This window comes from Leptidea sinapis, chromosome 22 (genome assembly GCF_905404315.1).
Source record: "Leptidea sinapis chromosome 22, ilLepSina1.1, whole genome shotgun sequence".
Taxonomy (NCBI): domain Eukaryota; kingdom Metazoa; phylum Arthropoda; class Insecta; order Lepidoptera; family Pieridae; genus Leptidea; species Leptidea sinapis.
In genome coordinates this window covers 11309734-11324402 of record NC_066286.1, presented here as the reverse complement: position 1 = coordinate 11324402, position 14669 = coordinate 11309734, and the positions used below count along the sequence as shown (strand labels likewise).

At 31.9% G+C, this 14669-nt stretch overlaps 1 protein-coding gene and 1 non-coding gene across 2 annotated transcripts in view; both read left to right on the top strand.

Annotated features, from left to right (window-relative positions):
- The window catches only part of LOC126970812 (glutaredoxin domain-containing cysteine-rich protein CG31559-like), a 96400-nt gene extending 90147 nt beyond the window's left edge, over positions 1 to 6253 (top strand). Inside the window, exon 5 of the mRNA XM_050816935.1 lies at positions 2200 to 6253. Coding sequence (XP_050672892.1) covers positions 2200 to 2376 — 177 coding nt within the window. The 3' untranslated portion in view covers positions 2377 to 6253. The remainder of the gene's footprint in view (positions 1 to 2199) is intronic.
- Positions 6254 to 10086: 3833 nt separating this feature from the next.
- Positions 10087 to 10168, top strand: Trnal-aag (transfer RNA leucine (anticodon AAG)). The gene has a single exon. It is a non-coding gene; the product is annotated as a tRNA-Leu (tRNA).
- Positions 10169 to 14669: the final 4501 nt, after the last annotated feature.

Below are 14669 nucleotides of genomic sequence, written 5' to 3'. Positions count from 1 at the left end.
TGAATCTAGGTACTATATGTTCGGAAAATGTAGAACTAGTGAGAAAAACATGCAAGAAATTTTATAATGGCTGTAATATACATAACAAATTAATTTGTAGGATGCTGTATCCTATATATGAATCGTGTTTAAATAATATTAAGTATTTCATAAAAAGGACTAAGAATAAACTATATAAATATAAATTATCGTATATTAGAAGCATCAACCTTTAGAGCTTGAATCGATTCTTGTGAGGATGTCATAATTAGTAATCATTGCATATAAATAAAATGATTTTTTAACTATAACAGGTCGACTTGGCACCACGAGCATTATAACAATATTTGTATATGTTCGACACCAGATGAATTACAATGAATTGACAGCATTAATGTAATATCTAGGCATTTCTTCTCAAAGCATAAAATATCAATGTAATATCGATCTTGAAGCGGAACCAGTTCAGTTCAGTTACAAAGTTCGGCGTTCAGCTTAAAGTTCTGTTTCAATATGAACTGTCTCAGTTAACAACTTTGTTCTTATAACAGGGAGTATGGTTTGCCGTACTCAAAGGTACCAATGCCCTATTACAAACACTAATTACTGTCTTTTAAGCTTTATAGTAAAACTATTTATTTATATACCTAGTTGACTTTAAAACTGTAGGTAAGTACAAAAGTAAGTAAAAGGCACAGCTGATTCATTTTCTTTCCCTAATTACCTTTTTGTTTCTCGTCACAAATTCGCATATGTTTGCTGACTACTGTCAGTGAAGTCGTTATAGTACCAGCCTTACGCAATATGTTTACTGTAACATATTTCCGTCCTTTTTATCTAAATCACTCCCAAAAAAAATATCCAGCAACCGAAGGGAAAATGTTATACATCAAAAAATCTTTATATGTTTCAAATACCGCATAAGAAAACGATATACCACATGAACGAAGTGTTAACAATATTCTAAATCTAAAAAACAAGATGAGGTTATCATACGAAATACAGCTGTTTTGTTCAAAATGTAATAAAATAGTAATAACATTTACAATATACATAATTACAATAGTTTTAATACACAATAATTTAGTCATGTAAATTTTACTCTCAAATCGCGGTCCCTCAATAGACTTTACTCAGCCGAGCGTGACGGCTTAGTCTCATTTAGTATCCACAAATGAAGCTCACTTAAAGAAGTTTTTACTTTAAAAAAATCTTACGGAATATAAACTAACCTACATATGTAAAAATTCAGTTTTGTTGTATACGTGATTTTATCCTATAAAAGTATAGTTAATAAACTAAAAAAGTATGCATAGCATATATATATATATATCCTAGCAAGCAAAATATATGCAATGTTCGTTGTTGATTCAAATGTTTTATTATATTATATAGGTAATTCAAAAATAATACTCTAAAAATATTGTATTTTTTCTTTTTTTTTAACTATACTTCGATTGGGGAAACTCACAAAGTAAGGGCAAAATGTCCAATTCATAGCTCACGTCACGAAATTGGGTCAATATTTCAAATAAAAAGTTTCCTTAGAATCGAACATCTGGGTTTAACCAGCCGGTAAACATGGAAATATAAAATACTTCAAGCTTTTTTTATTAAATGCGCAATATAATATTGTCACATGATAATTTTAACATTTTTGTCCAAGTATCTAATTTTACGTTATAATCGCTGGATAGATATTGTTGGGTACGCCATGTAGGCGGAATAAAAACCCTTAAAATTATTAACGAAATCCGTTTAAGGCGACACTAAATGCCAACGACCTTGAGCGATATGAGTTCACGGCTGCCGGCCCGCCATCTATGTAACAAAGCCAATATTTTCAAAATTCTTACGTGGAAAACAGTTAATATGCTTACAATCCTCGTTATTCACTACTAATCGGAACAAATGAACCTATACAAAAAAGGACGAGTTATAAGAATAACTTTTCTGAGAGAAGTACCAAAAAAATGCGTCACGCCATGCCAAAAAACTTGTTTAACTTCAAAGAAAAGTGGTAGTTCAAAAAGGCTCGGCAGTGTTAACTTTAACTAACAGCAAGCATTAGCAACCTACAAATAAGACTTAAGGATATGTGTAACAGGATTAAGTAGTGTTCATAGCTCGAAATGCTATACTTTCACCACAAAACTTGTCTAAAAACACCATGTTTGCGTAATATTAAACTACAACTAATTATGAATTGTTAAATTTCAGAGTCCAGACGCTTGCAATACTTGTCAAGTTTGCGGTGGTTTTCGCCTGTTACCTTGTCGCATCTGCAACGGATCAAAGAAGAGTCTTCACAGAAACCATTTCACCGCTGAATTCGTGGCCTTAAAGTGTATGAACTGCGATGAAGTTGGTCTGGTTCGGTGTGAGGCATGTTCTTGAAAATTCGATGTAATCTATATCTTAAGAAGCGCTTAAATTAAATATAATATTAGCTTAGCCTGGCCAAACTTCACTATAGCTCATTCTTGTACATTGCGTAGAACACATATATTATTGTTGCATGCAACGCCATCTCTTAGCAACTTATAGCAAATTGTTTGCTTTAGAAAATTTTATTTTAAGTGATTCCTATTTTAAATAGAATGGAACTTTTATTTCACGTGGGGGGAAAATGTTCTATTACTAACTTAACCAATCTGATGGACACATGAGTAAAAGTGCTTTATTTTAATCCATTGAATTTTATGTTTATATTTACTTAACGGTTTTCTTTTCATTTTATTTACAATGTTTTTGAAATACATTTGATTCATGCATAATAATATAGATAATTATTTTTTGAATTATTATTCAGTTTCATTTCGATTCGCTGGTCCAAAACTCTTCAATTCAAAATATAAGCCCTCAAGTTGAAGGAATCACTGTCTCCTGATAAACCAATTTAATACTTACATATTTCACCAACACTATTAAAAATATTAAGTATTTTACAACCTAAGATTAATCAAACTTTACTTCTGCGAGTCGAAAATTTACCTACAAAACCTGCCTGAAAAAAAAAAATCTATAACACGAATATTTAGAACCTCTACTGTAGTATTAACTAATATTGTTGTGATGCAGCGCCATCTAGTAGCTACGTGTAGCAACATGCATCCCTACTTCAGAAAATAATCACTATGTACTGCTTGATGACAATAATAATATTATCTGTGCACCTCGTCGGAATGCGTTGACTTCTGTTCGAATGGGTTCCCCATTTTGCACCATTAAATATATTATAAGTAGTTCATTATTAATTTTTATGGTGATTTTCTCACATCGTACTTGAGCGTGGATATTACGTCATCGACGCCAGGTGCACAGATATTATTATGAGCGGGTTATAGATGTACCTATAACCTTGTATATAAAATGCTAGTTTATATATCAAATCAAATCATCAGAATGTTCAAAAGTTGAAGTACTATAACGCCATCTAGTAGCTAGTTATGGCAAAAACCAATCTGATAGCAAAACGAATCCATCCAGATTTGCGGCGACACGAAAGTATTTTTTTCAAAACTGCGCAAAGCATTAAATTTTTGCGCTTACTAAAACTATTTTTAATAAGCGTAAAATTTCACTAGAAGGTCTGTCGAACATTTCGACATTTTTCTTGTATCGAGTATGTTGGAAAATCATCATCCAAAAATGGATCACTGTAATTTTAACGTGAAAATAGAAACTAGGGTGACCATGAAATGAATACATCCTTTTAAATAATTTAAACTGTTAATGTAATTATACTACAAGAAACATTCTAAATATTACAATTAAATTAAATATATTAGTTATAATTACAATAATACGCAAAGTCAATGCAATACGGTATGTACATAGCTAATATTGAGATTAATAAAATATTTTCACGAGCTTCCACTTTTGATTGAAGTACAAACCAATTGTATGAGTCAGAAAAGTTTGAAAGGTGCTTGCTAATAAAGGGTTGTCTAAAAGCCTTAAATCCAGCCATAAGACTACCTTTTGTATACATGGTATTTTATTATCTTTAGGTATGTTCAATAGGAAACTACTCTTAATCGATTTTGTTATTTAGGTTTGTTGTAAATAGGCATTATTAGTGAATGAAGTACATCCATTGTTAATGGTATAGCAATGAATGTATTACTTAGAATATATACTATGAAATCACAAATGCTTTGAAGTTCTAGGAAAGCACCGTTTAATAGGTACCTACGGTAATTAATGCAATATTCAGTTGAAATTATATTGCTATTCAAATCAAAACAAGAACGATAAAGGTCATAGGGAAGTAGATCGATATTATTGTAAGTTATAATGTTTAAGCTGAGGTGCAACATATGTTTATATAAATATAATTCAGGTAACTAGAATAATTTTCTTAAAATCTGAGCAAAATTAGTGTGCCTAAGTACACTTTTTCTTGAGGTCGAAATAATTTCTCGTTTACTTTTCCACCAGAAAAAGATTACCTTTGCTTTGTAAAGATAATATTGTGCTAATAGGGTTGTGCTTTTTAACGTTATATTTTAGGTCATTAGGTTTTTTTGTTAAGGAAATGCTCACTTATGGTACTTACTTATTCATAGAAAGGCAATAATATGTGGTGCCCAATGATATTACTTCATTAAAATATTTTTTTATTGAATAGGTATATTATGAAAATAAATGCCATAATTAATATGCAATATTATTACAATTAGAATTTAAGAGTTTATTCCCACTTTTTTTGTATTATTGTGTGTACTAGGAATGATATCAGCTGTCGTAAAATAAAAGGCTTATAGATACATATTATATTATCTAAGACATATATCTATCTATCTATATAATAATATAATGCTTATCTTATTATATTTCTTTATTGGGTAAATGTGATTTTTGGTGAAGAGTTTTGGCGAGATATCATAATATTGGACATGTAGGTATATTATATATTTAGATAATATTATCTTACTGGTAAATATTTCTATAAAATAATGCCTTATGGCCAAAATTGTATGTGATAGTAATTAGATTAATAATGTAATTTGAAATTTTGTATGTCTTTTGTTTAGAATAAAAATTCACAAGTGCTGTAATGCAATAAATGTCTGTCTGAAACGGTGGTAGAATTAGAGTGATGTTTCAAATAATAGATTGCTGTCACCTGGGACTAGATAATTAATGGCACAAATTGTTAATATTTTTCCTCATACCATTATTGGTTTTATTTTTATTCCGGTGATCAAAGATAGTTTTTTTTTTTTCAATTTTGTCCTTAAGAAAATAGTACAATCTATAAGCAAAAGTTGTTATAAAAAATGCTTTAGACTAATATTTTTTGAAACTGCTTCATTTGTTGAAATAGCTACAAATTACAATATCTGTAATAAACAAGATATAATACTTAGCTACACAAAATTGAATGAATTGTAAAAGTATTTAAAAAGTGTCTAGCTAATTAAAAAATCATGGTCACCAATATAGAATAGTTAAATGAAACCATAAATTAATGACGCTGAAAATTAAAAAAATGTAACATTGAAGCAATGTCAGTATTTAATTCGCTACAAGCAAGTATTTATGCTTACCGATCTATAATACAAAAATAATCTGATGTGAAATGTATTTGTGTTAAAATAAATTTTGTTCATGATTTGAATTGTCATATTGCCTACCGAAATCGGCAAGTGCCCTCGAGACATGGTATGCCCCAGATCGGCGTGATTTTGGCGCGCACGCAGCGTTTTGTCAATGCGTATTAATATGAATGTATCTGAAAGCTATTAAAACAAGCTATGAGACCATGCAAAATAAACCATCTTATAAACAAAATAAGCGTCAGAACTTGGTGAGGGAATAGTGTGCCGTACGGCACTTTAGATTTTCGTGTATCTGAAAAATCTAGTGCCCTGTGGCACTTTCCGATTCCGAAGGTTTAGCCTGAAGTATTTCTGCTAACACAAAGTTCACATAGTTTATAGCTGTGTATTCTTCTTCTGTGCGAAAAAGGAAGTGTAAAAATAACTTCAGGTATTTCTTCTTTATAGATAACCTGTTTCCATCTATGAATCTATAATGATTTATAAATTAATTGTGTTGAATGGCTCAGAATGTTAGATGATAAATTAAGAAAATTTAAGTTTGGTTTAAGTATAAAGGATGTATCCAAATTAGATTAATAACGCTCAATTTCTACAGATTAATTATTAAATCTAATTTTAAAGTATTGTTACATTTTAGTCACAAATTATACAATATTTTTTTATATTTTGTAAATAATAAAGATTCAATAAAAAATATGATTTAATTTGGACTTTTATTTAACATTCGATTGATCGGTAAGTATAAAATGAAAAGAAAACTTTTGACATAGGTACATAAGTGTCATTTCATTAAACTACATGAAAAAAGTGATTTTGATTTGATTTATAAGTATCTCAGTGTTTTGTAGGTGAATAGGGTGTTTTTTCTTTAAACCTGAGTCTTTTGGATGTGGGTACTATAGAATCTAGCTTAAAATCTCTACTTTGAATAAATATATTTGAATATAAATCGGTAGAAGATACTCAAGACACTAATAGGTACATGAGAGAAACAAGATACAACGTACAACAAAAGAGATTGTAAATTGTTATAGCGGGTATTAATATCACAAACAACTATAAGTAAATGATAAATCTCTCTCGATAAAGTGTGTTTGGTATACCTAGGGAAATAGTAAATTAACGGGGGCAAACAAATAATTTATCAGATAAGTTAGTATTGCTAAATAATTCAATGGTCATGGGTTAATCATCCTTCTAGAAACGTAGTTTAGTAGCATTTAGAGTCCGGCTCACGATAGAAGTCCCACGGCATTAATTGGAACTAATTAAGTATTACTTTAAAATGCAGTATATCAATTAACTAAAACAATAAAAATTAATTTAAGGATACTCACATGTAAGTATACAAATTTTAGACGATAGATTCAAAATCTGTTGAGACCAAGAATAATTACGAGGCTATAGTCCTACAACTTCATGCGCGACCGTCCCACGTGGTGACATCCATTCTCCTCAATACAGTGGTATTACGCTACCCGCTGACGTCTTACTACTCCTTCCCCGCCAACGTCTCTCACACCGTGGGACGGTCACGCAAGAAGTTCTACTCCGAGAACTTCTTGCGCGACTTGCAACTAGCAACTTGTCTTTAGATATTAGCGCCGCATCTGCGAGACTTCTTTTGGGAAACGAACTCCATACAATGGTGGCAGCATATTTGACAGCTCTGTTAAGTGTTAGTTGGCTATGATCAAACCCAAGTAGTTAATAATTCTTTCAGCAACCTTATTGATAATTATCATAAGATTTGACGTTAATTATACGTTTAGCTATCTAAGAGGCTCTATACCCTCTTACAACAGTCCAAGAATTACTTTAGTATGAGTGACAAGCTACGTCTTATACACTCGCAATTTTGTATGTCACTTTGTGTTAGTGTGCGTGTTTTGCTCAAAAAAAAGGTTAACTCTAAATTCATTTTGTTTTTGACGTTTTCACAGCTGTCTTACGTCTATTTTCAATAACCTATCACTAGAGGTAGAGAAATCTATCCTTTTATGCTTACTTACATTTCAATAACCTATCGACATAAAGCATTGGGTCTATAAGTATATTAGACATAACTATGGATAGTTAAGATCTTGTCACTAAACGGTGACAGCAATGTATCCGTGACTAGAGATACGTTATTGAAAACGGCCGGTAGTCTATCTAGACGTATAAAGGATCTAAGATTAAAACAAAATTGACAGAAAATATTTCCAACAGAAATACCTCCCTGTTCCCTTACGTTCCTGATAAACATCGAAGCCAATATATTCAGCTACGTTTTCCGTAAAATTAATATTGATAATTTTAGTATGGAAACCCCTTATCCTCGCATTTAAAAGGCTCATCAAGATATCAGATTATATTATGCCGAAATAATCGTTGATTAACAATAAATTAGCGTTAAGAATTAGAGCATCTAAGATGCAAACCGAACTCAAACAGCTATTAGAATTTTTTTAGTTTAAAAGGCTATCTTATAGTTTTTATATCAATTATAACTGGCCCGTTATTTTTATTTGCCAAAAAAAGCAAAAAATTGTTTAACATGTTAGAGGAAGAAAATATAAAAAGTGAAGCAGTTTCAGTGCAGTTCACACAACGGAGATACTTTCTAAGTGGGTGTGCCCGGCGGCGGTGTGTGCTATATCAAATCAAATCAAATCAAAACAGTTTATTGAAAGTAGGTATTTCAAAATACACTTTTTCAAAATAAATCAATAATAATTACAAAATAATAATTTATACGTCATCAGCTTCTATATCTATATATCCATATCTATATATTTATATATAAATGAATTGCTGTTCGTTAGTCTCGCTAAAACTCGAGAACGGCTGGACCAATTTGGCTATTTTGGTCTTGAATAATTTGTGGAAGTCCAGAGAAGGTTTAAAAGGTGAAGAAATAGGAAAATGCTGATATATTTAATAAAAACAACAAATTTGTTTTTCCTTTGATGTGTCCATACATAATTTCTATGAGAAAATTTATTGACGCACGGTTTGACAGTTCTGCTGTGAAACAATTTCATTACGACAGCAGGGTGCATATTTTACGAAGTAATTCTTGATGTTATGATATATTATTGAAAAATTCATATGAAAACATTATTTTATTTATTATATACAGAACAACGTCTGTCGGGTCAGCTAGTTAGTAAATATAAAAATATTATCATTGGAAAAAGCAGACATTGTAACCGCAACCAAAGAATATAAAATAATAGTACAAATCCGCAACTACAAGTTATAACTCACACATCGATTTTTCAGGGTCTGGATCACGCACACATCGATAAGCTGCAGGTAGGTCGCGAATGACGTCACGAGCGGGAAGGTCAATATCACTCAGTTGAGCTACTCTATCTCGGAGCTCCGTCTCGCTCTCGCAGTGGGCTCGTCGTCTGGCCGGGAGTGCATGCAAGCTGTTTACACAAGTGTGCGTGCGAATTGTGTTCGATTGTGTTGCTTCTGCTTGTAACGTCAGGGAAATAGGACAGTGAATATCACTGTAATGAATTTTATCTGAATTTTACCAGTGGATGCATTCTCCTACAATTGCGCTCGTCCCCTTGAGACATAAGATGTTAAGTCTCATTTGCCCAGTAATTTCACTAGCTTCAGACCGAAATACAGTAATGGTTACACATTACTGCTTCGTGGCAGAATTAGGCGACGTTGTGGTACCCATAATCTATCCGGCATCCTATGCTAGCTATAGAAGCCCCCCATCACCACTGACTCACCATTTATATTATTATTTTTTATCTGTTACGGTGCCCCCGGGTTCTACCTCGGCCGCTATATTATATGTTTTCGGTCTTCGAATTCATATTATGTTAGTTTTTTCCTCTGGTGGGACAGGAGAGTACAAGGCGAGGTAATTACATACCAATAGGTGATTCCTATAGACCCTTATGAACACTGAGATCTACATTTTTTTGCAAGCTGTATCTTTGTTTTGAAACTTTGAGATGTGAATTGGGGTGAAAGTGACAAAAGGCGTAGGAGAGTTTATAAGCAGGCATGAATTAATTGAAGAATTTGAATTCATACTAATTTAAATGAAGATATCTACTAGACAAGTAATAAGTTGGGCATTAACTCGTCGGAATTCACACATATTTAAAATGATCTATTCAATATTAATATCAAATTAATTGTTACGTTTTCTTTTTTTTTTTTCACAATGAATATTAATGTTATATTTCGCAGGAGTCTCAAGGGGTCCATTTGAAAAGCCAAATTCTAAATGTAGAATTAAAGTTACGTTAAGATTCCCACCCTTCTTCCTTTTTTAGAGTTCAGTAGCCAAACGGCAAAAAACGGAACCCTTATAGATTTGCCATGTCTGTTCGTCCGTTCGTCCGTATGTTACAGCCACTTTTTTCCGAACCTATAAGAACTATACTGTTCAATAAGTATAAAGTACTTCGAATATAGATATAGATATTCATTGCCATAATAAAGTGAAAATAGCGTTCATGCTTTCGATTATTTCAGTTATTTAATCTTATTACTAATTTCGACTGCTCCAACATCGGGTAGCGTGGCCGAGCGGTCTAAGGCGCTGGTTTAAGGCACCAGTCTCTTCGGAGGCGTGGGTTCGAATCCCACCGCTGCCATGTACTTTTTTTTTACTACTTCTGTAAATGTTATTTGTTAAGATATGAATTAAATCACTAAATATTATAAAACAAAGTCCTCCGCCAGTTCCGTCTGTGTGTCTGTTCGCGATTAACTCTAAAACTACCGATCACCGATTTTTATGCTGTTTTTACCAATAAATAGCATGGTTCTCGAGGAAAGTTTTAGTCTAATTTATTAAGTTTTTAATCGACTTCAAAAAGGAGGAGTTTCATATCGGCGGTATGTTTATATTTGTAGATATTTTTGTTGTAGATGTCGGAAAAAAATAAGCCATCTGGGAGTTTTGAAAGGAAAAATAATGTATGGTGGAATTTTGTATCTTATATATGTCTACAGAAAAGTCCGTGATGGCATATGTCTATCTATAAAGAATAACATACTATATCCAGCTACATACTTTAAAAAATTGGCGATTATAAAGCGGTAATGTAAAAGCTGTTTACACAAATACGAAATTAAACCTTATCATTTTATTACTACATAATATAAAATCATTCAGATGTTTTTGATTACATTATTCCCGAATACATTAATCTTTTGACAGAACAGAGTTTGTCGGGTCACCTAATATTATATAGTTACTAGCTGACCCAGCAAACGTCGTATTGCCATATAACATATTTAAAAAAAACAATTATTAAAATTTTGTTGCAACCGATTCTCAGACCTACCAAATATATCATACTACAATTATTCGAATGCCATCTTGCAACCCTATATCGGTTTGGTGAATGGAACAGAATAATATAAAAATCGTGATACAAAAATAGCTGTTGTAGGTCGTAGAAGTGCGAAAATTAAAATTTGTATGTATTTTTCAATGCTGATTAATAATAAAATAAAAATAAAAAAAAATTTGGCTTGGACTACCCTTAACATTTTGGGGGATCTAAAATAGATAGTAGCCGATTCTCAGACCTACTGAATATGCATATAAAATTTGGTAAAAATCAGTAAAGCCGTTTCGGAGGTAACTAACATTGTGACACGAGAATTTAATATATAGTTATTATCTTGGTAAATTGATAACACGCTTTATTTTATATAATGTATGTGCTTTGTATATAACATTGTTTATATCTTCCCGCTAAGAAAATTGAATAATTTCAAAAATTCGGTAAGTTACTGGTTTTACCCCGTTTTTCGAAAACCGTTTTTTCATCAGATCTCGCTGTTTTAAGGTTCTAGGAAGTTTGCGTTGGTGTCCGTACGTGTGTATATATGTGTGTGATTGTATCTATGGATGTATGTAAATCTCTCATAACTTTTGAACGGCTCGACCGATATTCGATTCCATGCATTCGGGATAGAGCTGAGCTTAATAAACTTAAACAATAATATTGTATTAGTATGTATGGATCAATAAGTTCTGGGAACCGCGTTCGTCAACCTGTATAACACATATTAATATTAATGTGCACTATTAAGGAGGTATTTACCTTGATTCGAGGATTTTTGAGCTTCGTTTTCTTGTTTGTACTTACATAAGGAACATTCTATATTGTGTAATACACAAGAACACTTTTTTTATGGAAAAAGGAGGACAAACGAGGGTAACCTGGTGTTAAGTGATCACCACCGCCCACATTCTCTTGCAACACAAGAGAAATCACAAGAATCATACACTCCACCAAAAAAAGATGTAGTAAGTAATTAAATTTTTAAAATTTGAATGATAAAGATAGTTGGAATTAATGTTCTAACATTTGTTAATGAATATTGTTATACTGCTTTGAATGTTATTGTAACTTTTGTACTTCATCCTAACTTGCACTAAATAACTTATAAAGTTTTACAGTGAATAAAGATTTTTTTGACTTTGACTTTGACTAAGAGATCATTGTTTTTACAAATTTTATTTGTGTATTAAACCTAGAAGTGAGAGTTATCACTTTAAAAACATAACATATTGTTGAACAAACAGAATTTTATAACAAGGCGTTACTCGATCGGTTAGCTGATTGGTTAGAGAAACGGCACGGTACGCCGGAGGTCGTGGGTTCGAATCCCGCATCGTTCATAAATTTTTGTTTTACAAATTTTATTTGTGTATTAATCCTAGAAGTGAGGGTTATCACTTTAAATACATAACATAATGTTTAGGTTTACAAGAGCGACATCTCAAGTTAATTTCTGATATGCAAATATTGGGGTTGAGCAGGTTATCAACTGTAAATTAGATCCTGTAGAAGAAGTCACAACCTGAAAGTTGAACAAAGCAAACAGAATTTTATAACAAGGCGTTACTCGAACGGTTAGCTGAGTTGGTTAGAGAAACGGCACGGAACGTGGGTTCGAATCCCGCATCGTTCATAAAATTTTGTTTTACAAATTTTATTTGTGTATTAATCCTAGAAGTGAGGGTTATCACTTTAAAAACATAACATATTGTTAAGAGATCATAAATATACAGTCAAGTTATTTTGTATTGGACAATAAAAGAAATATTATAGTATTATATTGAACTTTTCACACATTCCCAAAAAATATGGACTACGAGGAGCTTTCAAAAATAGTGAGAATGAATAAAAAAAGAGTGGCAAGAAACTCATAGCCACTTCTTCTCAAGAATACTCAACCTTTCCAAAGTTTTGGTAATTAGTAAAATGTGTAACTTTTGACATTATAAGTATAATTTCTTTGACCTACATGAATTAAGGGATTTTAATTTGATTTGATTTGATAGCGCTTCGGCTCACATTTACAACGTTGCACTCTGAGAAGCTGGCATCGTAATACTTAAGCATCCTTTGTATTCACCACACCTAGCCGGCAGTGGTTCTATCTCCAAAGTTAAAACATATTTGAAAGGACAAAGATTCGAAGATGTTAAAATAAGCCGGTGAGATGAGATGATGAAATGAGAGTTGAACAAAGCATATAAGATTTTATGACGATACGTCACTCGAACGGTTAGCTCAGTTGGGAGAGCACTCGCACGGAACGCCGGAGTTCGTGGGTTCGTGTCCCGCATCGTTCATAAAATTTTGTTTTTCAAATAATGTTTGATTTTGATTTTATAGCCATTTGAAGGCATAGTCAAGTTCGCGTTTTATCACACTCGGCTAACTTTTACGTGATTAAAGTGTGGGCAAAGCTTTAGCAAGCTGTATAGATTTCAGCCTTAAACACAAGCTTCACAATTTTCCGACGCAACAAAGACTATATCTAGTATAGTGTAAAGTGGTGTATAAATATTCAAGATATTATTTAGCTTCAGATCTAAACATAGTACTGCTTCACGGCAGAAATAGGCGGCGCTTTGGTAGATTATGGGAATCTAGCCGGCATCCGGTGCAAAGGAGCCCCCCACTAGTGAATTAATATTAGTCCTCCGCGTGTGCAAAGTTCATAATCGCCGGAATGCAGGATTCTTATGTGTTCTTTTACACCTAAAAAAGTTAAGTGAAGTGTTTTTTAAGGATGAAATTTTGAGTTAAGAAAAATGATATTCCAAGTGTTTAAAGTTAAAATGCAACTCTATCGCATTATAAATTATATTTTATAAGCATTCACATATTTGTTTTTATTATTATTTATTTATTGAATACTCTACTTAATACTAATAATAATATATAAATGAAATGAAATAATATAAATATGTCATTATTTCTTACCATCAACCAAAATTAAGACACAAATGTATTGATATGGACCTCTGGTGCCTGTGGTAGGTAATAAAATACTTGTATTACTTGTCACCAGGATTCCATTTTTATACTGCGACTAAAAAGCTCTCAAAAAAGAAGTTATTAGAAGAAAGAAATGACTTTTTTTTTTCATTTAGGTTCAAAATTTCGACGATTTTGTCTTTAAAAACAAAGAATTGTTTGGCAAATAGTAAAAGTAGTATAAATTTTAACCAATAGCAATGATACGGCCCATATAGCCCAGTGGTTAATGACCCCGCCCACTGTGCTAGAGGTTCTGGGTTCGAATACTAGTAGGTGCAAAGGTGGAAAATGATATGATGAATATGCACGTTTTGTCGAATTAAATATATCGTTGTCTTCCATCCCATAGCACAGCAAGATAATTTTGTAAAAATGTGTCAATATTATTGTTATTATATGGTAAACTAAAAATTTTTCTCATTTTAATGCAATCAAAATATCAAAAAACAATTTATTCTATAATAAACTACTAAGATTATACGCAAAAACATTACAAAATTCCTAAAAGCTCTGAATTAATTGTTATATTGTGAGCTATCCTCTACAAACTATCTTATATTACAACAAATTTTATATCATTTCTTTTAATTTTATTTCAAAATATTACAGATGTAAATTTATTTGCGGATTTAAGAGCTTTTTTCCTTCTAATTCTCTTATAAGCCCTTTACGAAATGTCCGCAGATAATAAACTGACTTTGATAGCTGATGTATTTTATAACTAAATAAAGGCCTAAACAGATCAAGAGATAGATCTCAAACTTTGATACTTAGATCATTAACGGCCGTTTTCAATAACGTA